The sequence below is a fragment of the Pleurodeles waltl genome, chromosome 4_2 (assembly GCF_031143425.1).
Source record: "Pleurodeles waltl isolate 20211129_DDA chromosome 4_2, aPleWal1.hap1.20221129, whole genome shotgun sequence".
Classification (NCBI taxonomy): Eukaryota; Metazoa; Chordata; class Amphibia; order Caudata; family Salamandridae; genus Pleurodeles; species Pleurodeles waltl.
In genome coordinates this window covers 368,938,715-368,964,293 of record NC_090443.1, presented here as the reverse complement: position 1 = coordinate 368,964,293, position 25,579 = coordinate 368,938,715, and the positions used below count along the sequence as shown (strand labels likewise).

At 46.5% G+C, this 25,579-nt stretch overlaps 1 protein-coding gene across 3 annotated transcripts in view; it reads right to left on the bottom strand.

The window, feature by feature from the left end:
• The window catches only part of LOC138292733 (cytochrome P450 2D15-like), a 335,835-nt gene that overhangs the window by 79,861 nt on the left and 230,395 nt on the right, over positions 1-25,579 (bottom strand). For all 3 annotated transcript variants that reach the window (XM_069231469.1, XM_069231468.1, XM_069231470.1), the window contains exon 6: positions 19,163-19,304. In XM_069231469.1, the coding sequence (XP_069087570.1) occupies positions 19,163-19,304 (142 nt within the window). The remainder of the gene's footprint in view (positions 1-19,162; positions 19,305-25,579) is intronic.

Genomic DNA, 25,579 nt, shown 5'->3' with positions numbered 1-25,579 from the left:
CATTTATTCAAGGGGTGTGTGGGCAAAACCATATACAGTGCAGAGGAATCTAAGAGGTTCCAATGCGTTATTTTTATGTGGTACTTTTGATGCCCGCACAGAGCAGGCGTAAGTATGGGGCACACCATTGCTTTAAATGTGCTGCTGTGTACTGTGCAGGATTTGCACCATACATTTAGCAATAATCCTACACAGTCCATCTAAGGCATTCATCAAGTTGACAATACAGCACCTACTCGGCGCCATGGTGCACCATTTATTGAATATGGCACACACATGTTGGGGGTAGTGGGGCACTAAGGTGTGCAAGTAAAGTAGCACTATTTTAGATGCTGCCCACCTTTTCTGATATTTGGCCCTTAGTGCCTTCACTTTAGACCTGCAGAAGAGTGATGTAGTGGGCATGCGTCCCTATTTTGTGGGCTGTGTACCATGTAGCAGGTGTAGGGCCCTGTGTGTTTCATGTAAACCCCACCCCTTTGCCCTTGAAATACCTCCCTTGCGCAACGTTTTGTTGTTGGCAATTTCTGGCTGCATACGTATGTGCATGAGGTTCATTTGCCCACTGTGGGGCAGTTATATGGGATGTATCGTGATGTATGCAAGATTTTTCAGACAAGTGTGGGACAGGCCAGGCCATGCTGCGCTTTTCAGCACCGCCCTGCATCAAGAGTCCAGCCCTGCTACGTTCCATGTATCCTCATTCATATGCATTTCTGGCCTCTCCCTGTACATTGTCAGCAGTACATCTGCTGCAGTCCATTGTTGGTACCCCTGTATCATGGTATGGAGCTTTGGGATTTACAGGTATGTTTGTTGGTGTGGTGTGAGGTGAGGTGTCCATTCCTGAACATGATCTTTCATTGATGGTGATGCTGTATTTCAATGTATGCTGCACTATGCACCACACAAGGGAAAGTTGTACACAATAAGTATATCTATTATATTTTGCAGGTATGTGGATGGTGATGGGACCACCCAGATGGCAATAGATATCAGTGCTGCCTGAGATCTCTCCAGCATAGTAAATGTGGGGCAGTGCCAACATGTGAGTTGTTTGACCTTTGAATGGCCAATGCAATTCACACAGCAGAGCGATTCTTTGGTAAGTGTTGTGTGAAGCATCTGTGTTTTATTGTGAACCTGTGGACACATGTAGTTGTTTGAGTCCAACTTTTGTATTCATAGGGGAAATCGCTCCACCTGTCAATCCATTGATGTGTCAGTTAGGTGGTGGCAGGCACTTGTAGATATGGGTGTATTTGAGGGTGATGTGCATTGTATGCAATGTAGTGTGGCATGTGGGATGTATTGTGGTCTATACATCTGTGTTTCCCTGTCCATGTATGTTTGGGTTTGTGTTTGTATTGTTTGTACTACAAGTTTGGTGTGTTGTATGTGTTATGATTTGTATGGTATCTTACCTATAAGGAGGCTACTGCCATACTGTCCATCCTGGAATTGTTGGTTATAGTGGAGGACCTGAAGATGTAAGCATCATGGACCCTTCTGTATATTTCGCAAGGATGTTTGTGATAATTCCACAGTGGTTCACGATGGCCTGCACTTTGATAGAAGGGTATGTTTGCAGCTCCTGTAGAGGTGATTGGTTGCTGCAGGAGGGACTTAGTTGGACATGGGTGCAATCCATTGCACCGAGCATGTGCAGGAAGCCAGCAATTTGGTAGAAACCTTGCTTGGTCTCCTGCTGCAGTTCCTGGGTGTTGAGGAACCAGATGTGCTGGGGTGTGAGTCCGATGATGGCGTCCAGTATCTTTGTAAGGAAGGAAGAAAGGGCTGGTTGGGAGATCCCACCCACTTGTGCCGTAGTGATCTGGAAAGAACCTGATGCCAGCAAGTGGAGCACAGCCAGGAGTTTGGGCATGAGTGGAATTGCTGTGTGACCCTGCACTCTAGCTGTGATGCCTGGCGCTATGTGGTGGAACAGGCGTACAATAGACTCCCGCCTCAGATGGTAGAGTCTGATCACCTCTTCTTCCCTAAGGGTCAGGATGCTTGCACACTGGCTAAACATTCTTTTCCGCATTTTACACTGCATTTGTGGCTGCTGTGGTGGTGTTTGCGGTTGCTGCAGTGGTGCTGGTGACACTTGGCATCGTTGCTGTAGTCTTCTACAGGTGCCGAGCTGTAGGAGTAACAGTTCCATGTTACCCAGTTGCTTTACAATGCTCCTTCTGTGTGTTTCCCTTATGTAGTAGTGCGTGGGCCTCATTTTAACGTCTGGTCTGACCAGGGGCCTGGGGAGGGCACCTATGGGCTTATTCCATGGTATTGCACCATGGACATAGGCCCACGGGTCCCCTAAAGCCTGCCCTGACCCAGGCATTAAATAATGGTGCAAAGCATGCTTTGCACCATTATTTGACCCCTCCTCCCCCTGTGCCTGATTTTAGCACAGGGGGATAAATATGGCGCTCATGCCATTGAGTCATTTTTTGCACGGGAACACCTACCTTGCATCTTATTGATGCAAGGTAGGTTTCCATCTCCAAAAAATGACTTTAACTCCACAACTTTGGTGCTTTGGAGCTTTGGAGTTAGTTTTGTACCGAATATGCATAAAATAAAAATGACAAAAATGCCCCTAAGTAAGTCCAACTTTGCCGAAACCATGATTATCATAGCACACATTTAATGAAGTGAACATTTATAAAATTGTGTTGGCTTGTATTGGACATTGTGGTTTTCACATTCAGTAATTTCTGTCCTTTCGGGTGAGGGATTGAATCTCCGTGCATATGAGACAAATGTCACATTAAAGAAAGTAATTGACAGTGTATCACCATAAATATTGTGGTTTACATTAATGGGATGAAGTTTAATTAATCAGGGAGGTCTTGTATGTTTTCCATTTTGGTTAATTGATCACATAGCTAAATATTGCGGCTTGGAGGTTTTGGTGATGGCATGTATGGTGTATGGTGTATTAGGATCATGGAAGAAGAATACACTACTGTTGGATCAGTTTTGGAACAACTGTTGCAGTTGCTTCACCCAAAGTTGGTTAGATACACATTCCTTGAATTCTAGATATGGAGGGTATTATCTGATCCATATATGATATTATCAGCTCCCTGATCAGGCAGTTAGCGTGATACTAATTTTGTGTCCATACTAGTTTAATTGCAGAGATTCATTCTCAATTCAAAGCAGATACAAGACTGTAGCTTTATTCAGTTAATTGTCTTCATAGATTATTAACTCTGGTATTCCACATAACCTAATACCACACTCATTCACTTTGGATTTGTGGTGTAGCATTAGGGACCTTCTCCTGGGTGCATAGACAGGAGATCATTGCCCTGATGAGACCTGAGAACTCACTGTGGATTGAAATGTCAAAACCACACCATTAGTTGACTCTGTATTGATTTCTGGAATACCTTGGACAATTTTGTTACATAATTTTCTATTGTCTTGAATGCAAATATCAACCTTGGGCCACAGTAGTGCTTTAATTTGTTTATGTATATAAAAAATATATATGCATAAGAATATGTACATAGATTGTTGGTTGTCACATTCAAGAGAAGAAAAAACAAGAGTGATACATTTTAACTACTGAGATTGCTTCAAAAGGTATACTAAAATATTGAGTCACTTTTAATCATTCGTTCGTATATGTCAACAGCATTATTAAACAATGATGCTAAGTTATTTAGAAAGATGTTTGCTAAAAGGCTAGATGAGCTCAAGGAAAGCCAACTGATCTCGACCTGCTGAGCTTTGTTAAAAATAGACAAAGTACCACAAAATCAGATGGTGGCTCAGCTGGTTGAGAAAGCCTGAAGTAGAAACCTTCTGATGAGCCTGGTAACTCTAGATGCAGAGCGAACTTTAGACCAAGTGAGCTGAGGGTTCCTTCAGGCAGCTCAAGACATAATGGGGGTCATTACAACCCTGGCGGTCTTTGACCGCCAGGGCTGTTTTGACGGAAGCACTGCCAACAGGCTGGCGGTGCTTCCTGGGGGATTACGACCGCGGTGAAAGTGCTGCGGTCGCACATCCGGGACCAGTGGTTTCCCGCCACTTTAGTCCGGCGGTTTAAATACCCCAGGGCAGCGCTACTTGCAGCGCTGCCCAGGGGATTACGAATCCCTCCCCGCCAGCCTTTTCATGGCAGTTTGAACCGCTATGAAAAGGCTGGTGGAAAGGGGAGTCGCGGGCCCCCTGCCACGGCCCCATGCAGCAAGCGCGACGGGTGCAACTGCACCCATCGCACCGCCGCAACACCGCCGGCCCCATTTGGAGCCGGCTCCCGTGTTGCGGCTGAGATCCCCGCTGTGCCGGCGGGGATCTCCAAAGCCGCCCGGCGGTTTGAACTTGCCGGGCGGCAAATGAGGGCCAATATGTTTTGAAAAAAACTGAAGAACTGGATATTAGAAAGTTACAAAATGCCCAAATGGGCAATTAAAAATCAACAGGGATGTCCTTAGGGTTCTCTATTCATAGGAAACCAGGCAAGGGTGCACATGTTAGCCCCTTATTTCTTCTCCTGTTGTGTAGCAAGTGGCCATAAAAATTGCATCCAGAGAAAAAAACACCCAAGGAATGACATTTGCAGGCATGGAACACATGTTTTGCATGTTTACAGATGACATGCAGCTATCACTGATGGATCCTGGGAGCTCACTGTCAACTGTCCAGGTGGAAATCTCAGTCTGAAAAGGTACCAGGCTTGAAGTCAACACAAATCCATGCATCCTAAATGTAACAGTCCTGCATGGGGAAGTGGTGCACCTCCAGCTATTAGCATCTCTTAAAACTGAAAATTAACGATTCAATATTTAGAACTGGAAATTTCCAGGAGGGTGGAAAGGTGAAGTGGTCCAACTGACCTAAGCTGCTAAGCAAATACCTGAGTACTTGTGCAGATGAAGCTTACTATATATCTTGTGGCTGAGGTTGCATAAAAGTGCTTACAATTAATATATTACTCCAAGTGCTTTAGGTATTTCAATCGCTACTGATAGCCATCCTAACAGCAGGCATACTTGCATACACAAATGAAAATGGAAATGTGGGTATTACACTGGAGGTGGACCTGGAGGTGTCGTTTCATGGGAATATTCATGAGCAGCCTGAAAAAGGGGCTAGGTTGTGCTTGGAGTGCTTGCCAGGAAAAGCTTTTGGGTCTGGCTGGGCCTCTTACAAAGATCCTAGATGAGGCTTTCACAGCCAGAGGCCAACACACAATAAATTATTCAGAGGTGTTGGTTGTGTGCGTGAAAAGGTACATTTGAAAATTAGGGAATGGCAATTGATCATTGTCTAGAGAACAAAAACACTCCATACTAATTAGCACAGGGTGATATGGACTCTTCTGAAGCAGGTCTCATTGGCCAGAGACCCTTTTTCAGAAACTCTTTCATTAAGGAATTGGAATGCTTAATGGCCATCGTTAAAGCCTTGGCAAAAGACCCAACTGTCCCTTAAGAAAGGATTTAGTCCTAAACGTTTTGCCAAGGCCTGTCGTGGCAGATGCTGCACCACTGACCATGCTCTCCAACAACGTCCCCATACATACAGTGCTGGCAGATATAATGGTGGATTGGAACAGGGCATGTTTGCCAATTGCTTTCCCTCCAGAGGACGGAGCAGCAGCATATGATGAGGCGCCTCATTTTAATCTGGATATACAGGCAATCTTTGTCCCATGAGAAGGAATTTGCTTAGTAGGGAAAACAGAGAGTTTCCTAAAGAAATAGGAAAGGTTGATGGGAGGCTCATGGTTACTACATACAAGTCAGGTGCTAATATGGAAGTCTGTGGCTCCCAGATGCAGGCATCACTGTCCCAAAGGTTCTCCTTTTAGAAGCAAGACTAGATTCTGGTGGGCAGCAAGATCGCAAAGCTGCTCATAAATGGAACAATCAGGCAGGTAAATTCTCAACTGGATGGATTTCTGAGCAATTTCTATCAAAAAGAAGAACCAAATGTTTTGTTTCAGGATAATTCAAATATCTCATTTTGTGGAACATATGTCAGCATTTCTACCTCCTTAGAGACATTCCCACAGAGGACTACTGAATGGTAAGGCTGGCCCTTTAGTAAGCATAGACTACCCTAATTTTCCACCCCACCTCCAGACTCCTGCAATGTGTGGAAACAAAAATGTATTTGAGTCCATTCCCCTTACATTCGGACTCTCATTCTCCACTTGGTGCTTCACCAAAGTACTACTACCTGTAGCAGAATATCTCAGAATGTTGAGAATGAGACCTGGATGACATGATCTTCATTGGTCAGGAGACCTGGATGACATGATCTTCGTTGGTCAGGAAAGCTACATTTTATTATCTCAAGAATCCCTATTCATAAAGACATTGCAGAACCCGGAGTGCTTAATCAATATTCCAAAATCAGTTCCCTGCCTGAAGACGTAAATGGATTTTCTAGGATACAACATTGATTTTAATTCAGTGACTCTACATCTTCCAAATGTGAAGAAAAATATTATAAAGAAAGAGATATGCAAGACTTTCTTAGAAAAAACAAAACTCCATTAGACTAGTGGGACCACTGTCTGCTTCCATGTAATTGATATTCATGTGCCCTCACATTGCAGTGTCTCCTCCAGAGGTTACAGGTTGCTTATCTGTCCAAGAGCCTATATTCCTCAGAAGTGATTCCTATTTCAGACAAACAAACACTGGAACTTCAGTGGAGGCTTTAACAAATGTTACTTACTTTTGGTAATGCTTTTTCTGGTGCAAACTCTATCTAAATGCAGATTCCTCACCTTCTGGATACTCCTGGATGCCAGACTGGTTCTGTAGAGTCTTTAATAGCAATTCCCTTGCACATCAGTAGGTGGCATTGCGTGGCTCAGTGTCAGACTCATCCTGCCCCAGCTGTGATGTAGGGGCGACTATATCTGTTCCACCTCTGCATGCCGACATCAGTTTCTTTATGATCGCTGACCACGCTGTTGGGAGTGGAAACCATAGAAATCTGAAATTGCCAGTGTGCAGATCTCTAGATGAGCATCTTGTTTAAGGACAGCATAAGTCCATTCCAACGAGGAGGGTCAGTGAGAAATCTACGGTTATATAACGTCTCTACCAAAAATTGCATTACTAAAAGTAAGTAACTTGTTCTTTTGATAGAGACTTCAAACTGCAGATTTCTGACCTAGTGAATAGATATCAAAGCAGTACCTTCTCAGGTGGTGGGTTTGTGGAATGGCTAAACGAGAAAATGCTGCAGGACAGATCAAGTGAAGTGCACATCCTGCCAGGCCTGCCTATCCAGACTGTAGTTTTTTTTCTGAATGTGTGGAGAGACGTCCATGTAGCAGCCTGGCCAATGGTTGAGACTGGCACACCATTAGCCAATGCAGTGACTGCAGCCTTTGCACTGGTGGACTGAGTGTTAAGTGTTCCAGGTGCTGTATTTAGTTAGCCCATAACAGATCTTAATACATAAAACAGTCCATCCGCTGATGATTCTTTTTTGTACTGTTTTTACCTTATTTGCTCCAAAATAACCCACAAAACATTGGTCATCCAATCTATGGTTTCTGGTCCAATCAATGTAAAAAATAAGGTCCCTCTTGGGATCAAGCTGTTTGAGCTGTTTCTCCTCCTTGCATGAGTGAGGCAAAGCACAGAAAGCCAGTTAAGGTGAAGGATTGCCCTATGTGGAAATGCGTCATTTTCTTTGGGAAGAATGCTGTTTATGACAGAGGACAAGCTTGTCTAGAAAGAAGTATGTGAGTGGCTTCTGTAGGGCCGAGGCCTGGAGTTTAATCACTCACCAGGAAGAGGTTATGGCAATAAGGAATACAGTTTCTATGATGAATAAGTTACTTACCTTCAGTAAAGAGTTATCTGGTAGAGACATATTCAAGTTGCAGATTCCTTACCTTAGAATGTCCCCAGGCTTCAGACAGGATCTGCAGATTTTTCTTTGAGCAGTAATCTTGCGCGCCGTCAGGTGGCATCAGTCGCCTCTGCGTGTGTTGTTGGTGTTGTGGTTGCCATGATGTTGTTGCGGTCGTATATAGATATCACCCCAGTGCGCTGACGTCAGTTTCTTTTCACAATTTTTCTCACCAGTAGCGTGGAGCCATGAAGACCGCCGAGAATGGTGCGCTAGAACTAGGGCCCTGAAAAGCGAATCCCTGTCACTAGAAATCAGGTCGCAGTGAGATGAAGATGGGCAGGTCAGTAAGGAATCTGCAATTAGAATATGTTTCTACCAGATGAATCGTTACCGAAGGTAAGTAACTTGTTCATCTGATAGAGACTTCTAATTTCAGATTCCTTACTTTAGAATAGATATCCAAGCAATACCATCCTCGGTGGGCTGTGAATCAAGATCATACTATAAAGTCCTTCAGGACCGAACAACTGAAGTAGCCGTCTCTGCAGACCTGACTGTCCAGGCAGTAATGCCTTGTGAATTTGTGCAGAGATGCCCACTTTGCGGCATGGCAGATGTCCAGGAAAGGAAGTCTGTGTGCTAACGCTGTGGTGGCAGCAGCAGCTCTGGTGGAGTGAGCACGCAAGCCCTGAGGTGGTTGCTTCTTTGCCAAAGCGTAGAACATTTTGATGCAGAGCACTACCCATCACAAGATGGTTCACTTCTGCCCCACCCATCCTTTCTTCACACCCACATATTCTACAAAGAGTTGATCGTCCACCCGGAAACCTTTGGTACGATCAATGGTAGAACGCCAACACTCTTTTTGGATTCAGACGGTTGAGTCTCTCCTCTTCATTAGAGGGATGCGGGGGTGCGTAAAAAGTAAGCAAAGTGGTGAATTGGCCTACATGAAAGGCGTAACAACCTGAGGAAGGAAAGAGGCCCTGGTACAAAGCACCATTTTGTCAGGATGAACAGATATAAATGGTGGCTTCCATGAAAGAGCTTGAAGCTCACTCACTCTGCAAGCAGAGGTGATGGCAATCAGGAAAGCAGTTTTTAGTGTGAGGAGCCTCAAGGGACAATTATGGAGTGGCTCAAAAGGGACACACAGAAGGTAGGTAAGGACCAGGTTCAAATCCTACCGGGGCATTATGAACAGGGTAGGTGGGTACAAATGGGTAAGTCCCTTAAGGAACCTCCACCAATAGAGAAGGTTGATCTGGCAATCTGAGAAAGGCCGAGATAGCAGATCAGGAGCCTTTAAGGGTGCCCAAAGCAGAGCCCTGTTGGGCAAGAGAGAGGATAAACAGTAGAACCTGAGAGATTTGTTGGTACACCATGCCACAAATTTGGGCTAATGACATGCGTAAACTGTTTTGCTGGAGGGATGCCTGGCTGCCAAGATAACGTTACAGACAGTGGGTGGAAGGCTGAAAGCTGTCAAAATTCCACCACTCAATCTCCTCGCAGGAAGGTGGAGACTAGACAGGTTTGGGTGGAGAACTGTCCCCTGCTACTGCAACAGAAGATCCTCCCGAAGGGGCAATCTGATCGGAGGGCCCGTGGCCATGCTCAAGAGCTCGGGATACAAAAGTATTCATGGCCAGTCTGGAGCCACAAGGATTACTTGGGTCCGGTTGTTCTACGATCTTCTTCAGAACTCTGGGCAGAAGTGGCATTGGCAACAAGGCATAAAGGAGACCTGAGTTCCACTCAAGACGAAAAGCGTTGCAGAGTGAGTGCCACCTTGGTAACTCCAAGGACCAAAACAGCTACCATTGTGCGTTCTCTGTGGAGGCAAACAGATATAACCAAGGCTCTCCCCACTTCTGAAAGAGACCATGCGCCACCTCAAGATGGAGAAGTCATTCATGATCGACAATGCATCGACAGCTGAGTTAGTCTGCTCTGGCATTCAGAGAGCTGGTCAGATGCTGAACCATCATGGATATGCCCTGGTCTTCCAGCCATGTCCAGAGGTGCAGAGCCTCTTGACAAAGGGTCACGACCCCCATCCACCCTGCTTGTTGCAGCACCACATGGTGGTCGTGTTGTCCGTGAACACCTGCACCACTTTCCCTTTGAGAGAGGGAAGGAATACTTTCAATGCAGACCTGATCGTCCAAAGCTCCAATAGAATGATGTAGAGTCCGGACTCCGATCTGTGCCTTGTGGCTGCCCATCCTAGGAGTGATGCGTCAGTCACTACAGTGATATCTGGGTGGGGAAGGAAGAGGGACGTAACGGCGACCCAATCCTGATTTGAAAATCACCACTGCAGATCATGCGCAGTTCCCTCCGATACCTGGATCATGTCAGAAAGAGTCCCCTGATGCTACGCCCACTAGAACTTAAGGTCCTACTGCAGAGACCACATATGCCAACTGGCATGGGCCACTAGCAGGATGCAGGAGGCCATGAGGCCGAGCAGCCTCAGAGTCATTCTCACTTAAATCCAGGATAAACATCAGTATATTACCCTGAATATCTTGAGCTCGCCTTTTGGGAGGATAAGCCAAATACTGCACTGTGTCCAGAGCAGCTCCAATGGTGGGAGAGTTTGAGAGGGAGTCAGGTGTTACTTCGGCACATTTATAGTGAACTTCAGCGAACGCAGAAGGTTCACCGTAATTTGAAGGTGGGAGACAAAAGTCTGGGGTGTGCTCGCCTTCAACAGCCAGTCGTTGAGGTAGGTAAAGACTGAAACCCCTAGCCTGTGCAGATGAGCTGTGACCATCGCCATCACTTTCCTGAATACCCGAGGGGTGCTGGTAAGGCAGAAGGGGAGCACTGTAAATTGAAAGTGCTTGTGACCTACCACGAATCGCAAGTAATGTCTTTGGGCAGGCAGGACGGGTATATGGCAGTAGGTATCCTGCAAGTCCAACACTACCATCCAGTCTTCAGGGTCCAAGACAGACAGGACCTGAGCCAGGGTGAGCATTTTGAACTTCTCCTTCCTGAGGAAGAGATTGAGGGCCCAGAGGTCTAGGATAGGGCAAAGGCCAATGTTTTTCTTGGGCAGCAGAAAGTAGCGGGAATAACAACCATGACCTACTTCTGGCAATGGGACCCACTTTATGGCTTCCTTGGCCAAGAGGGCCACGACTTCCTCACAGAGAAGTACCAAATTGTCCTCTGCTAAGCGGTCGTAAGATGGTGGCATGGGTGGAGGTGTAGCCTCGAAGGGGAAGGAGTAGCCCCTTCACAATATTTGCAAAACCCACCTGTCCATCGTGATGGATTCCCAGTAGAACAGGCGATGGATGATCCTGCCACCAACTGGTCTGAGATGTTGAAATTGACTAGGAGGGTTTGGAGGCTGCATTGGGGTGGACTGGGCAGACCTCTGGCTCCCTGATCCACAAGCTAGTTCAATTCTGCGTACACGACCACACAGTGGCTGAGTAGCATGGTAGGGAAAGGACAGCAGAAGGAGCCCATTCCATGGCCATGAAAGGGACAAAAAGCAGACTATGTTGGGCGAGAGGCTGCTGTGAGGCCAAGGGACCGAACTGTAGCTGGGACTCCTTAAAACGTTTGAGTACCGAGTCTGCTTTGTCTCTGAAGAGACAGTGCATTTGAAGGGCATGTCCATGCTGGACATCCCCCGAAAAGCCAGACATCCTCAACCAGGCGTGGTGCTTTAAGGCCACTTTTATTGCAACCGATCTACCCAGTGAGGTGGTCCTTTCCAGCCCACAATGGACTGTGAACTTGGCTGCATCCCTCCCATCAGTAACAGCTTGGAAGATGATGGTCCGGGCCTCATCCGGGATCTACGGCAACACCTGTGCGACCGTATCCCATAAGGAATGGGTGTAGCTGCTCAAGAAGCATGCAGTGTTCAAAGACTGCAATGCCAGAATGGAGGAAGAAAGCATCTTCTTCCCTAACTGATCTAGTCTTTTTAATTCCCCTTCCGGGGAAGTGGATGGGAATGCACCAGATGAGAAAGAAGCCTGGATGACAAGGCTCTCAGGCGTAGGGTGTTAAGACAGGAATTTATGGTTGTTCAGTGCACGCTGATGGCTGCAGGCGATTGTCCTATTCACAGGAGCCCCTGTGCTGGGTCTGGACCAGGTATTCAGAAGGGCTTCATTGAAGGGTAAAAGGGGTTAAGAAGTGGAAGCCGAAGGCTGAAGCACCTCAGTCAGGAGGTTAGTCCTGACCGCCACAGATGGAAGCTCATGGCCCGAGGACCTCAGCCACCTTGCTGATCACCATAGATTATGAAGCTCCCTCTGCAGTATCCACAGTAGGGGGAGAAAAGATGCCAGCATCTGGAGAAGTATCCAGGCCACTAGCCTCGCCCAATTCCTGTGCCCAGTCCAATTCAAGGTTGTCCAGCTGGTATTCCAGAGGGTCCAGCAGCTCCTCCAAACCTGTTTGTATCCATATCACAGTAAAAAGGGTCAAAATCTAACCTAGGGTGAGAAAACCCCATCAAAGACTGAACCGGGTCCAGCGACGCCGTTCTGGCTCTGGGTCACCTGGGATTAGGTTTGGGAAGGTCATGTTGGCATGACTGGTGCCAGCACAGATTTGATAACAGAACCTGAGGGGCCCCCATCCGATCCAAAAGGTGCTGCAGGGGTGTCGATCTGTCTAAAGATGAAGCACATGGCCTAATAAAACTCCTTTAGCTGGGCAGGGGTGGCTCCTGGGAAGTCAGGGAGGTGTGGAGTGGACCCAGAAGTAGGCTCCATGGACGGAGGCCTAGAGCGCTGATGCACTACCCACATCGCATCGGCCAAGCTCTTGCCCATCTTCGACTTCTTCGTTTTATGACCCAAGTGTCCCGAAGATTTTGAATGGGACAACGAAGAGTGGTGATGACTCCACGAGCGGTCTCATGACCTTCCTCTTGAATGGGCCAGGAGTGATGTGGAGTCGAGCGAGGGGCTGCCATGAACTTCAGGGACTGATCCCTCAAAGCCTTCTGGTTCATGGTTCGGCACTCGGAACACAACTTCAGGTCGTGGTCGTGCTCTAGACACCACAAGCACACAAGGTGTGGATCTGTCACCAACATCATTCGGTGACAGGAGTCACACAGTTTGAACCCAGTCATCCGTGACAACCCTTGATGCACCAAAAAGTAAAAAATTATAACAAAATGGTTGAAGCCTGCATCTAAAAATCTCTATCAGGTTAGTAGACGTAAAGAGCAGCTGTGCATGGGCTCAGAAGAGTGCACATCAGGTATAAAAGAACCAAATCCACAAATTACAAAAGGTGTTGGCAGGAAAATGTGGACCAGCCTCTTTAAGAAATGTATCACAACAGGGATTTGAAAAGAGATGGCTAATCTGGAAATTGCAAAAAGGTCTAAAAGACTGTAACTGGAGCGACAGCAAAGTTTTACTAGCTTAAGGGAAAACAAAATAGTAGATTGTTAGATATCTTTGCCTGTAAAAGCTGAATATCAAGGGAAGAACACTAGACAACACATTTTTCCCAGCATCCATCATATACAGTTTTGATGGATGGACTCTTGGCTGCCAAAATTATATGAACCACTTTAGAAGAGAGATTAAAAGCTATTTACTGTTGCTGATTAATCTTCATGCAGGGTGGTGCAGGTTGTGCAGATTTCGGTGCACATTAGAACCCTGCTGTTGCAACATGCGGTCCTGCCAAAGGGGTGGCATCAATGTTTGTTGCAGTATCACATAGCAGTCATGATGTCTGTGGGAACCTGTACCTGTTCTGCCTTTATGGAGTAACGCTTTCAATGCTAACCAAATCACTTGCAACTCGAGCAGGTTGATGTGGAGGTGAGTTTCCAAAGGAGACCAGAGTCCCTTGCTCTTCACTTCTCCCAAATGACCTCCCCAACGCAGCAACAATACATCCATCACAAACATTAGTTCTGGGTGGGCTAGCGGGTGGGGACACTCACTGATTTAATTGGGGTCAAGCAGCCACCAATGCTGAAATTTAGCAGTCTCCTCTGATACCTGGAGGAATCTGCTGTGTTTCCTTGATGCTGAGTCCACTGGGATTTCAGATCCCAATGCAAAGTCAGCACGTTCCACCTGGCTAGGTCGACAAGCAGGGTACAAGAAGACTAGAGGCCAAGAAACCTCAGAGCTACTCTGACTGAGCCCCAGGACAAGGGCTGAACACTATGATTATAGCCCAAATGTCCCGGACTCGTTGAGGTGGAGGAAAGGTGCACATAAGCACTGGATCCTGAATGCTTCCGATGAAGGGGAACCATTGTGAAGAAGCCTGCTATGACTTTGGCATGTTGAAAAGCCTAATGATATCAACAGGTCATCTGGAGGTGGTTCACAACTGTTTGAGGCAAACCCACATTCAGTAGTTAATCTATGAGGTAGGAAAAGACTTGTATTTCCAATCTCCACAGATGGGATGCAACCACAACCATCACCTTGGTGAACACCTGAGGTGTACTAGTAAGGCCAAAGGGGAGCAAAGATAACAGAAAGTGCTCCTGGCCTACCTGATACAACAGGTAATGTCTGTGGGACTAGATTGTTCTTTAGCTGGTGCTCCTATCCTGATTGACATGGCCATCTTCATTATGCATTTTCACCATTTATCATGTTACTGTGGGTTACCATGCAAGTCAGGTGAAATTTTTGAAGTGGACTAAATCTTTATGCAGCTTCTGTGTTAGGAAAACAAAGGGCCATTTACTTATGGAATTCCAAAGTCTGTTCAAATACACACGTCATTATTTCATTAATGCACTTGTGTGTATCTGCCCTTTTGGAGTCTCACAAGAGACATGGGAACTGAGACCTCCATCGGAGCATATTCAGAAATGGTTCTGAGGCTCTAAAACAGGGCAAAAGACAGACACACAGTATCCCTAATAGCACAATCCAGATCTAAAAAGAACCACACAACTCTAGGAACTCTGGCCCTTGGTCTAAAAGTTGAATGCCAATCTATTTAGGCCTTGCCCAAACCTAGAACCTAAATTACGGGCTACCAATGAATCCCAAATAATCCATAGGTTTGCTAATGCTGTGAGTGGCTGAAACATACTGCTCTCTTACTGCTCTTCTTCTAAACTTTTCACAGTTTGAATCAACAAATAAGTGTCCAAGTATCTTTGTGCCTTCACAGATGGTGGTCGTTGGAAAATGGCCTCTCTGAAGGGTAACCCCAAACTTTTTTACCTTCCTCCTCTTCTTTTTCTGACTTCATTTCTGCTGGCTTCAGGACTCTGCTAACCAGTGCTAACGTAAATGGGCTCTCTCCCTAAAAACATGGTAATATTGGCTCAGAGCCAATTGGCATATTTAATTTACTTGTAAGTCCCTAATAAAGTGCACTACATGTGCCCAGAGCCTGTAAATTAGATGCTACTGGTGGGCCTGCAGCACTCAGTGTGCCACCTACATAAGTAGCCCCTTAACCATGTCTCAGGCCTGCTATTGCAAGGCCTGTGTGTGCAGTTTCACTGCCACTTCGACTTGGCATTTAAAAGTACTTGCCAAGCCTTAAAACTCTCATTTTGTACATATACGTCACCCCAAGGTAGGCCCTAGGTAACTCCTAAATTCGTTCTCCACTACTGTGAGGCCTGCTCCTTTCACAGACTAGTATTAGGACTGCCCTCATATACTTTTTGAGTCATAGACTCTGATCTGAAAGGGGTAACCAGGTCATATGTAGTATGGCCAGAAGGGTAATAGGAAAGACTGCTTATTGGTGAGGTTGGATTTAATATTACTATTTTTGAAATGTCACTTTTAGAAAGTGAGCATTTCTCTGCACTTAAAACCATCTGTGCCTTACAGTCTCCAATCAATGTCTGGTCTGTGCTGGTTGACAGCTCCCTTGTGCATTTCACCCAGACAACCACAAACACAGGATACTCAGTCACATCTGCATTCATCTGCATACTAAATGGGTCTTCCTGGGCTGGAAGGGTGGAGGACCTGACACTTACATTTCAAAGGCCAATGGCCTGCCCTCACACAAACCCTAAACTGGGACCCTGGCATACAGGACTGGACTGAAAGGGGAACTTGTGTACTTCAAAACCACTCTTTAAAGTCTTCGCCATATCAACAGCATTTATGGGTATATAAGCTTGGTCTCTCACTACAAACTTAGACACTTCTGGATCTACACCTGAACTCTGTCAGAGGAGCTGCCTGGATGCTCAAAGGACTCATCTGGACTGCTTTGCTGAGAAGGACTGCTGCCCTGCTGGCCTCTGACTTTGCTGGAAGGACTCTGCCTTCCCCAAAAAGTGCTCTCCAAGGGCTTGTATTGAGCTTGCCTCCTGTTTCTCAAGTCACAGGGCCAACAAAGACTTCACTCTCTTCAAGAAACGCCTTGTGCATCAAAAATTTAAGCAACACCTGCAGAAATCGATGCAAAGCCTGCATCGCAGCTGAGAAATCGCCATACAGCCAACCGGAACGACGCAGAACCTAATTTGTCATTTCAGCCTCAGTTCGAGACAAATACCTCTCTGGCTGGATGCAGTGGCATTTACAATTGTGCCAAGATTACTGCAGCTAGAACGATCCTTATCTGTCTGCTATCAAGATGCAGTGGTGCGAGGGAGGAAGTGGAGGTGAAACATAAGGGAAAGGGCTTTTGCGCCTCTCCTGGTGTTTCTTCACTGCCAGCTCCAGAGGGGCCTCCAAGCATGGCTCTCCTTCAATAGTAAGTCTTCTCTTGTAAGGAAGTGTCTAAAGTGGCTTTGTAAGAAGTGTTTTTTTCAAGATCTTTCCAGCATCACGGTAAATTAAAAGACCCTTCTGCCTGATGTTGAGCTCTTCCTGCAGTCTCTGCAGAATCAGTACCTCTGATTCCTCGGATCCATCTGTTTACAATGCCTTTGACGTTGACAAGATTTTCGCCATCGACTGGATCTTTGTGCTAGCTTTGGTAGTGACTTTGACGCCAGCTTCAGCTAGGAGGGGGGCATTCAATGCTCTTTAATCGGGTACGGCATGATGGCCAGTGAGGTTTTACGCCCTTTGGCCAAACCTGAGTCAACTATGAAGCCTTCTCTTAGTGCCAACTAAAGCCCGAAGGTGACAGAAGCCCTGGAGATGACTTTCTCTTATGCCCGTGGTTGGGGCTCGATGACTGACTGCGGCAACAGCAGTGCTCTACATTGGCATGGGGCTTTCTATATGACCCTGGCTTGGTCATTTGGTTCTCGGAGCTGAGCAGGTGTGAGTACCATCTCCGATTTGAGTGCTGCTTGGACTGCCGGGACTAAGTGTTGCCTGCATTCTTGCCTTCTTCAGCACTGAAGGGATCGTCTTCCCCAAAATATCTTGAGTTTCGGAGAACACCTCCTGGTGCATTCTGTGATGTACTCGCCACCTCTCCTTTTTGTACCTCAGGGTCTTCTTCGAGTGGAAGGTGAAGCTTGACTCACAGGAAGGTATGGTCAGGAGAGAGAGACAAGCTGCAGGCCTAATAGTGATCTGACCACAGATACAGTGAAGCAGTGCTGAAAGGGCGTCAGTCTGTATTCGCCAGTCTTAACTGGCGATGGAGGACATGTGGTCCCCAAATAACTAGGGGAGGCCGAACGACATCCGGTGTGCCAAGCATTGGTGGTCGGTCCTGAAAATGTGTCCAGTGAAGTACTACGATGGAGAATCCACAAAGTGCTGACTAGTTTTCTGATGAGTCAGTGTTGAAATACAACTGTGCGGGCCCAAAAAGATTGCAAGAAACACACAAACTCGGAGCCCTTTCCTTTAGTCCGAACACAATAGAGGGAAAAAAACAATCTGTGATGGAGTCAGTGTCCATGCGCATTATCCACTATGGAGGAGTCACAGCACACTTTGTGAGTCAAAACACTTCTTTAAAGAAAAACAACTTGCAAACGTCTGAGCCCAACACTAGATTGCAGAGTTATGGGGAGTATGTGTATCTAGTGTAATACATTCTTCCACTAGATGCAGCTTGGTGAAGTAGTCCAACTGACTCGGGCATATTCTCCTTCAAAATAACATCTAAAAACTGCCCGACATTCTCCACCTTTAAGTCTGCAACAACAACTGAACAATACCTCCAAAGACAAACGAATCACTACTAAAAATTCCATCCCACCCCAGTTACTCACAGCTAATCTTTCAACCATATGTCATAGAGGAGAGCACCCAATCAAAACATAATATGCTTTCCTAGACCTCTCCCTCTCTCAACCTTTAAAATGATGTATGGCAACCAGTCTCTGCTGACCTTTGGATTGCCACATGCTTAGGCAACGCGTTGGTACCACTGATCCACATCTAGATATCAGCCTGAAGGATTCCTTGACTTATGGCTCCTGCTCAGATTTCCAGATTGTCTGAGAGCCGTTCACAAAGCATTGCAAAGTGTGCTATCTTGTGTGCACACTAGATGTTCTGTGACATGTCACATAACACAGTATCATTCCACTATAGAACGTTGTCACTTAAACTGTGCCTACAATTCTAGGTTTTCAGTTGTTGCTTGAAATGATTGTGGCTGGATTTCATAAATAAAGTTCACCTCCTATTTAAATCTTTTGTGGCTCTGGGTGACATTTTCACATAACAATGCTCCAAAACTTAAAGCAAACATTTCAAAGTGCTTATCATTCTAGTTACTTGCAAACATCCAAGTGAATCAATGCTGAGCCTTCTGCTGTTTCTTTTTTAGTTAATTTCCATTGTGGTTTTGGCCTGTAAAGTTCAATACTTTCTGCACATATTTGACAATGTAAAATTCACTTCGGTCCTTTATGCATCTTCCCCATCAGAGGTACAGTCTCCATCCATCAACATGCAACTATACCACATCTATATTTTCATGCAATTCAATACATCTTTTCTTGGCTGATGAGTTCAACAGTAACCATACAAACATATGTCACCCTCTGACAGGATTCTTATGTTCCTGTGTTCTTTCGTTCCGTCCTCTGGGGTTACTTACTTAGGTCTCCCCGTCCCATAATACCACAGTAGGAAATCCTGCACTGTATTTCTAAATTTCATTTTTCTGATATCTCTTCACTCATGGACTGCATTCCACAAAGTCATAGCTCACAGGATCAAGAAGAAAGGCTGAGCTAAGTACCTTAAACTGTTCATAACTCAGATAAGCCCACCAACAATATGGACAAGAAACCTGAGAAAACATAAACATTTCATTTGGGAATCACCACTGAATCCCAATCTTTGACATTTTAAGGAAATTATAGTTTCCATTCAAGAAATGAGAAGCATTTAATTAGTCATCAACATTACCCCATCTTTCCAGTCCCATTACCACTCCTTACTTTGGATGTCAGGATAGAGAAGCATGAACAGCAGTCCCCAGCGCAGCGTGTTTGAAGTGGTCTCCGTGCCTGCTGCAAAAATGTCAAATGTTGTAAGGGGTAGGTTATCTTCATTGAAGCTGCTTTTTGGGTCATCTCGAGCCTGATGGACAATGCACATGAGAATACAATAATATTCCCGCAACACTTGTGACACAATCATAGAAATAACAAAATGACCGCACAAGAACCATTACCCAGAAGCAAAGAAACAATGCCTGATAGACACATAGCTGCAAATGGATCTTGTGATGTGAATTACTAATATCATTAGTTAATAAAGGTTCAACCAAGGACCATCTTGGAGTTGATGTACCACTGCTAATAAAACACTGATAACAAAAAAGGGGAGCACTAACAAATCAGATTAGCAAAACAGAAAGGTCTTGGTGTTTTTTCAAATGAGAGATAGTTCTGTATCAAACATACCTGATAACTAAAAGTTCTACCCCCAGCACATGGAAGGCTGATCAGAGGGACATGTAAGAGCAGGCAGTAATCAGAACAAAAAAGCCTACCAGATAAATGTTCAATAAATATGTCCTTAAAACACGAATTCCACAATACCACAAAAGACTTTGGGCAAAGGGCACAGTGACTCAAAATGAACAAAGAGACCACAGGTAGCCAGCAAAGAATATTCCTGGTTAATGGAGCATGATAGCATTTTTTCAAAGCAGTAGCCTGTTACACATTATCCAGTGCTGACTTGTTTGTCAACAGTGATTTGCATATTGAATTACTGATTTCATACTCATTCTCTTAAAAGTGAACTGACAAGCTCTTTAATGAAATATGATATTGGCCAAAATGTCAGGACTGGCTGTGGCATGAGACCACATGGCAGCTATGTAGTTAAAGCTGTAGTCCAGTCTCTAACACAAACCTTCAAACTCGTTCTCTAATATAGACAAGAGCCTTCGTACTCCATGAACATTTCTAAAGCTGTCACCCCTAAATCTAACAAATGTTGGCAAAGCAAGGAAAATGTAGTATCACTAGTAAACAGAAATATGACACCGATTCTGCCACATGATAAAAATAACTTGTGTGTTAGAACTTGGTTGAAAAATGTTCTTTGAGGAATCTATTGTTGTACTGCTTTACCCACATGCGTTCACTTTTGACATCTCATTTTTTCAACATGTGCAATGTCTGAAGCCAACTGATCAGTTCTCAAACACATACGCTAATCTAAAATCTAAATCTGTCTAAATTTGCCTTATCTTCAATTCTAGCAAATCAGTTATATGTGTACAAATGTCTTGAGGGTTGTTCAAAGAGTGGGCAGTGTTAATGAAGGGAAATCTGTTTCTACCAGTACCTAAAATACAAGAGGTCTGTTGGAAATTGGGTTTTTGGTTGGCAGAGGAATGCACCTTGTCCAAGCAGGAACCACACTCCTAGTCAGGGCAAGTCAGATACACGCTAAATGTTACCCTGTGCTCACCCTCTGGTAGCTTTGCACAGAGCAATCAGACTTAACTTAAGAGGCAATGTGTACAGTATTTGTGCAACACTTTAAAAAATAACACTGTGAAATGCCACAAAAGGACTCAACACCTGGTTAGAAAAATAGAGCTTAACTGAATGAGCAAAACAGGACTAAAATGAAAAAAATCCAATAAATAGGGACTGAGATGTGAATTTCTAATGAATTAATGTGCAAGTAGCACTTAGAAACAATTAGTGCCTATTGGGATGCTTGGCTGTGCTGGACTGGGACAAAGTCAAGAGTTTAAGCAGTCCACGATGAAGCACAGGCTGGCTTCAGGACCCCCGCAGGGCTGCTGAGCAACAGTACCTTTAATCCTTGTCATAGCACAAGATGCATTGATGCTCCCCACGTAGTTGGGGTGTTGCGCTGAAATTCTCCACAGCAACGGCTGGGTTGCATCTGGTCTGAATGTGATGCGCTGATTCTGGGTGAGGCAGTTCCGAATTCGATGCGCCAAGTCAGTCCACACTGGAGGAGTGATGCAACGATCTTCTACACGCAGTGGTGGCAATTCGTTGGTTCTGAAGCAGTGGTTGCAATGCACCAGTCTGGTCACTGCAGCATCAGTGATGTGGCAATCCTGATCTCACAGCAGGTGGTGCATCGGTTGTGATCGGTGCAACAGCATTGATGGGCAGTTTCTGGCAGAAGCAGCACTACACACTCACTTCCAAGGGTGCTGGACTGTTTTGGCACCACTTGGCAGAACAAGACTCACAGAAAGTAAAGTCCAGGTGCTGTTTGTATATTGAAAGGCAGCCTTCGATGTCCCTGAGACTTCAGGACAGGAGGCAAGTCTTTGAAGTCACTTTGGTTCTGGGATGGAGAGATGCAGGTCCAGACCTTCTCATTCCCAAGCAAGAGGGCAACAGGTCAGCTCTGCAAAGCAGGAATCCAGCAGAGTAGTAGCTCAACAGAGTGGTGGCCCTTGTAGTAGCATACCAGTCCTTCTTTATGGCATAGCATCCACAGGTCCAGAAGTGTACAGAATTAGTAGTGTCAGAGGTCCAGTACTTATACAAGTTACGCCTTTGAGAGCACATGCACTTTATGACTAGTTAGTAATGGTAAAGTACACAGAGATTTAAAGCCGGCAAAATCGAGGTCAGAAAATAGAGGGAGGCAGGCAAAAAGTTGGGGGGAAGACCACCCTAAACCTGTCAGGTCTAACAAGGTCATTTAAAAGTCATGGTGTCTTTATCAACGTTGCAGAACCAGCTTGAAATGTAGATTTTACCTGAAGAAATATTCCTGGAACAAGACCACAGTGTCATTGTAGCAAAACAATGACGGACAAAACATATAGTCAGGGCTGGCTTTACAGTGGTGTGAGTATTGCACCTGCACCTGGCACTGAGCTTGGGGCTACTGTGTTTAGAAATAATTTGTGGGTTTAAAAATAATTGCTGCAGAGTTCCTTAAAATCCTGAGCTGGTGTTTCTCCAGAAGAAACACTCAAAATATACTGCCTAATAGTATGAATGACGTGTGACTCCTAAACCTTGTCATCCTCACTGTCTTATGCAACATTTCCTCTAGACTGATTTACAGATGCATGATTCATTTTCTCTATATAATGAATGCTTGATGTAAAACGCTCTGACACTCCACACTGGTATGCGTAGTATTATAAAACAAGGGAGAGAGGGGCTATGGGGACATGAGGGGCACTGTTGGAGGGTGGTAATGAGGGAATCAGTGGAGAAGGAGGTCATTGCAAAGTTCCAAAAAAAGACTCTTGGACCGAGTGTCACCAGCTCCAAAGCTGACCCTGCTAAGAATTCTAATTATAATTGCTGAGGGGTTATCGCTAATTGCTGACTCGTACTTCACCCACTTCCAGCAAAGAGATGGCTGGAACAGCAGTAGAAGAAACCTGCATGTGTGCTGCATCTGTGAATTTCTGATGGCCTAACTATGTTGAGAGTTGTCTTGAATCTCTGGAACCACTAGTCCAGGCTTAATACTGCTAACTTCTTGCGGACTCACAAGGACATTTAGATTCAAGTCCTGGCACTGTAATGAAGTTTGTGTGCCTCTTACGGAACATCTCCCTTGTGGATGGAGAATGCAGAAGGCCCTTGGTATAGAGGAAGCTGTGGTCTCTCTAGAAGAAATCAATCAGCCAAGTTACAACTGGACACTTCACATGCCTGGCACTGTTGAGCGCATCTGAAGACAGCCTTAACTGTTTTGCCAGCCTCTAGTTTTTAAAACAAACCTTACAAAAATACATACATATATAAGGGCCCCCAATTAATACTCCTTCACCATTTGACTCTTGACATGCCACTCGCTGTTGGAAAATGGGTTATTGGTAAGGGCAGGTAGGTACCTACACTTAGCAATAGGCCACTAACCTCCACTAAGGTCCAGTTAGGTCTCAGTAAATTAACCCCAGCTCAACCCTTGGTAGCTTGGCAACGAGCGTCAAGGCTTAACTTAGGAGACAGAGGGGGTCATTCTGACCCTGGCGGACAGTGACCGCCAGGGTCACCGACCATGGGAGCACCGCCAACAGGCTGGCGGTGCTCCCAAGGGCATTCTGACCGCGGCGGTTCAGCCGCGGTCAGAAAGGGTAAACCGGCGGTCTCCCGCCGGTTTACCGCTGCCCCATTGAATCCTCCATGGCGGCGGAGCGCGCTCCGCCGCCAAGGGGATTCAGACACCCCCTACCGCCATCCTGTTCATGGCGGGAAACCCGCCATGAACAGGATGGCGGTAGGGGTGCCGCGGGGCCCCTGGGGGCCCCACAAAGTATTTCAGTGTCTGCTTTGCAGACACTGAAATACGCGACGGGTGCAACTGCACCCGTCGCACCCCTGCAACTACGCCGGCTCAATTCTGAGCCGGCGTCCACGTTGCAGGGGCATTTCCGCTGGGCCGGCGGGCGCTCTTTTGGAGAGCGCCCGCCGGCCCAGCGGAAATGTTTGAATGGCCGCCGCGGTCTTTTGACTGCGGTGCGGTCATTTGTCGGCGGGACCTTGGCGGACGGCCTCCGCCGTCCGCCAAGGTCTGAATCAGGCCCAGAGTGTAAAGCTTTCAAATATCACAAAACAGTAATTAAATAAAACACAGGAAACAATTTAAAAATCCAAAACCAATTCATAAAAATAGATTATATTTTTATCTTTAAAATGACACAAAAACTAATAAAATCGGATAAGGGAAACGGGCGATATCAATTTTTTAAGAATTATTGTTTTTTAGCGCCTAGAAATAAAAAGCGCCAATCGGGTCATCTGGTTGCACCTCGACCGGGGCAAAGTCAAAGTTTAAGGCCGACCGCGATGGAGCCCTGCTCGGCTACAGGCCGCGGGAGGCCTCGGTTAAAAGTTTACCTTCACACTTAGGGCCTCATTCTGACCCTGGCGGACGGCGGAGGCCGTCCGCCAGGGTACCGCCGCTGAATGACCGCACCGCGGTCAAAAGACCGCGGCGGCCATTCAGACATTTCCTCTGGGCCGGCGGGCGCTCTCCAAAAGAGCGCCCGCCGGCCCAGAGGAAATGCCCCTGCAACGAGGACGCCGGCTCAGAATTGAGCCGGCGTAGTTGCAGGGGTGCGACGGGTGCAGTTGCACCCGTCGCGTATTTCAGTGTCTGCTTAGCAGACACTGAAATACTTTTCGGGGCCCTCTTACGGGGGCCCCTGCCAGGGCCCGCGGCACCCCCTACCGCCATCCTGTTCCTGGCGGGCGAACCGCCAGGAACAGGATGGAGGTAAGGGGTGTCAGAATCCCCCATGGTGGCGCAGCAAGCTGCGCCGCCATGGGGGATTCTAAGGGCAGCGGTAAACCGGCGGGAGACCGCCGGTTTGCCTCTTCTGACCGCGGCCGAACCGCCGCGGTCAGAATGCCCTGCGGGGCACTGCCGGCCTGTCGGCGGTGCTCCCGCCGACCCTGGCCCCGGCGGTCTTAGACCGCCGGGGTCAGAATGACCCCCTTAGTCTCTTTTTCGAAGATTTTCTTCAGCGGGACGAACCTGCCAGTCCAATCTTACCTCCTGGAGCCCTTCTCCGGATACGCCATGCAGGAATCGTCGGAGGAGATTTTTACCTTCAGACTTAGTCGTTTTTTCAAGGTGAAAATCCTTCGACCGGGGTAAACCTGGATCTTGATCCGATATCCCTGGAGCCCTCCTCGGATAAGCTGGCTGGGAGGTCCCGGTCAACTTTTTACCTTCGGACTTAGTCTCTTTTTCTGAGATTTTCTTTACCGGGATGAACCAGCAAATCAGGCCGGGTCGTGGTTGAGGCAAACCGGCTAGAGTTGCCGCGGCGGGTCGGTCCCTCTATGGAGCTTTTTTACAAAAGTTCTCCAAACTTCTCCAAACGTCTGGGGCTTCTCCCAGATGTCCTTTTAAGGTTCTTTTGAGGTCCACAGCTCACCCCAAGGGTCCAGAAGTTCTGAGATGGTCCGTGGGGGGGTGCAGAACACAACTCTCAGAATGCACCTGGCGCAAACTCCTTTTTGGCCACTGGGCAGTGGCCAGCTGGTTGAATTCTTCAGGAGTTGGTGCAGGGGACTGTGGATAGCATTTTTTCACCTGTAGCAAACAGGGAGTCCCTCCTTGAACCAGTTGAAGCCAGGCAAAGTCCTTCTTGTGGTGAAGCCCAAGTGTGCAGCTGGTGCAGTCCTTCTGAGTGCAGGTACCAGGTGCAGGCCTGGGGTCCAGCAGGGCAGTCCTTCTTCTCCTTTGGTTCTTCCTTGTTAGAATCTGATGGGGATCTGAGGTGTGGGTGAAAAGCAGGGGGGTCCTGGTTCTCCATTCAGGTGCAGGGTCCTTCCCCCTGTGATGACCACTTCCTGGGAAGTGTGGCAGAAATCAATCCCAGGAGGCAACATTTTCCAAAAATCCACCATGGCTGAATCTGATTTTTG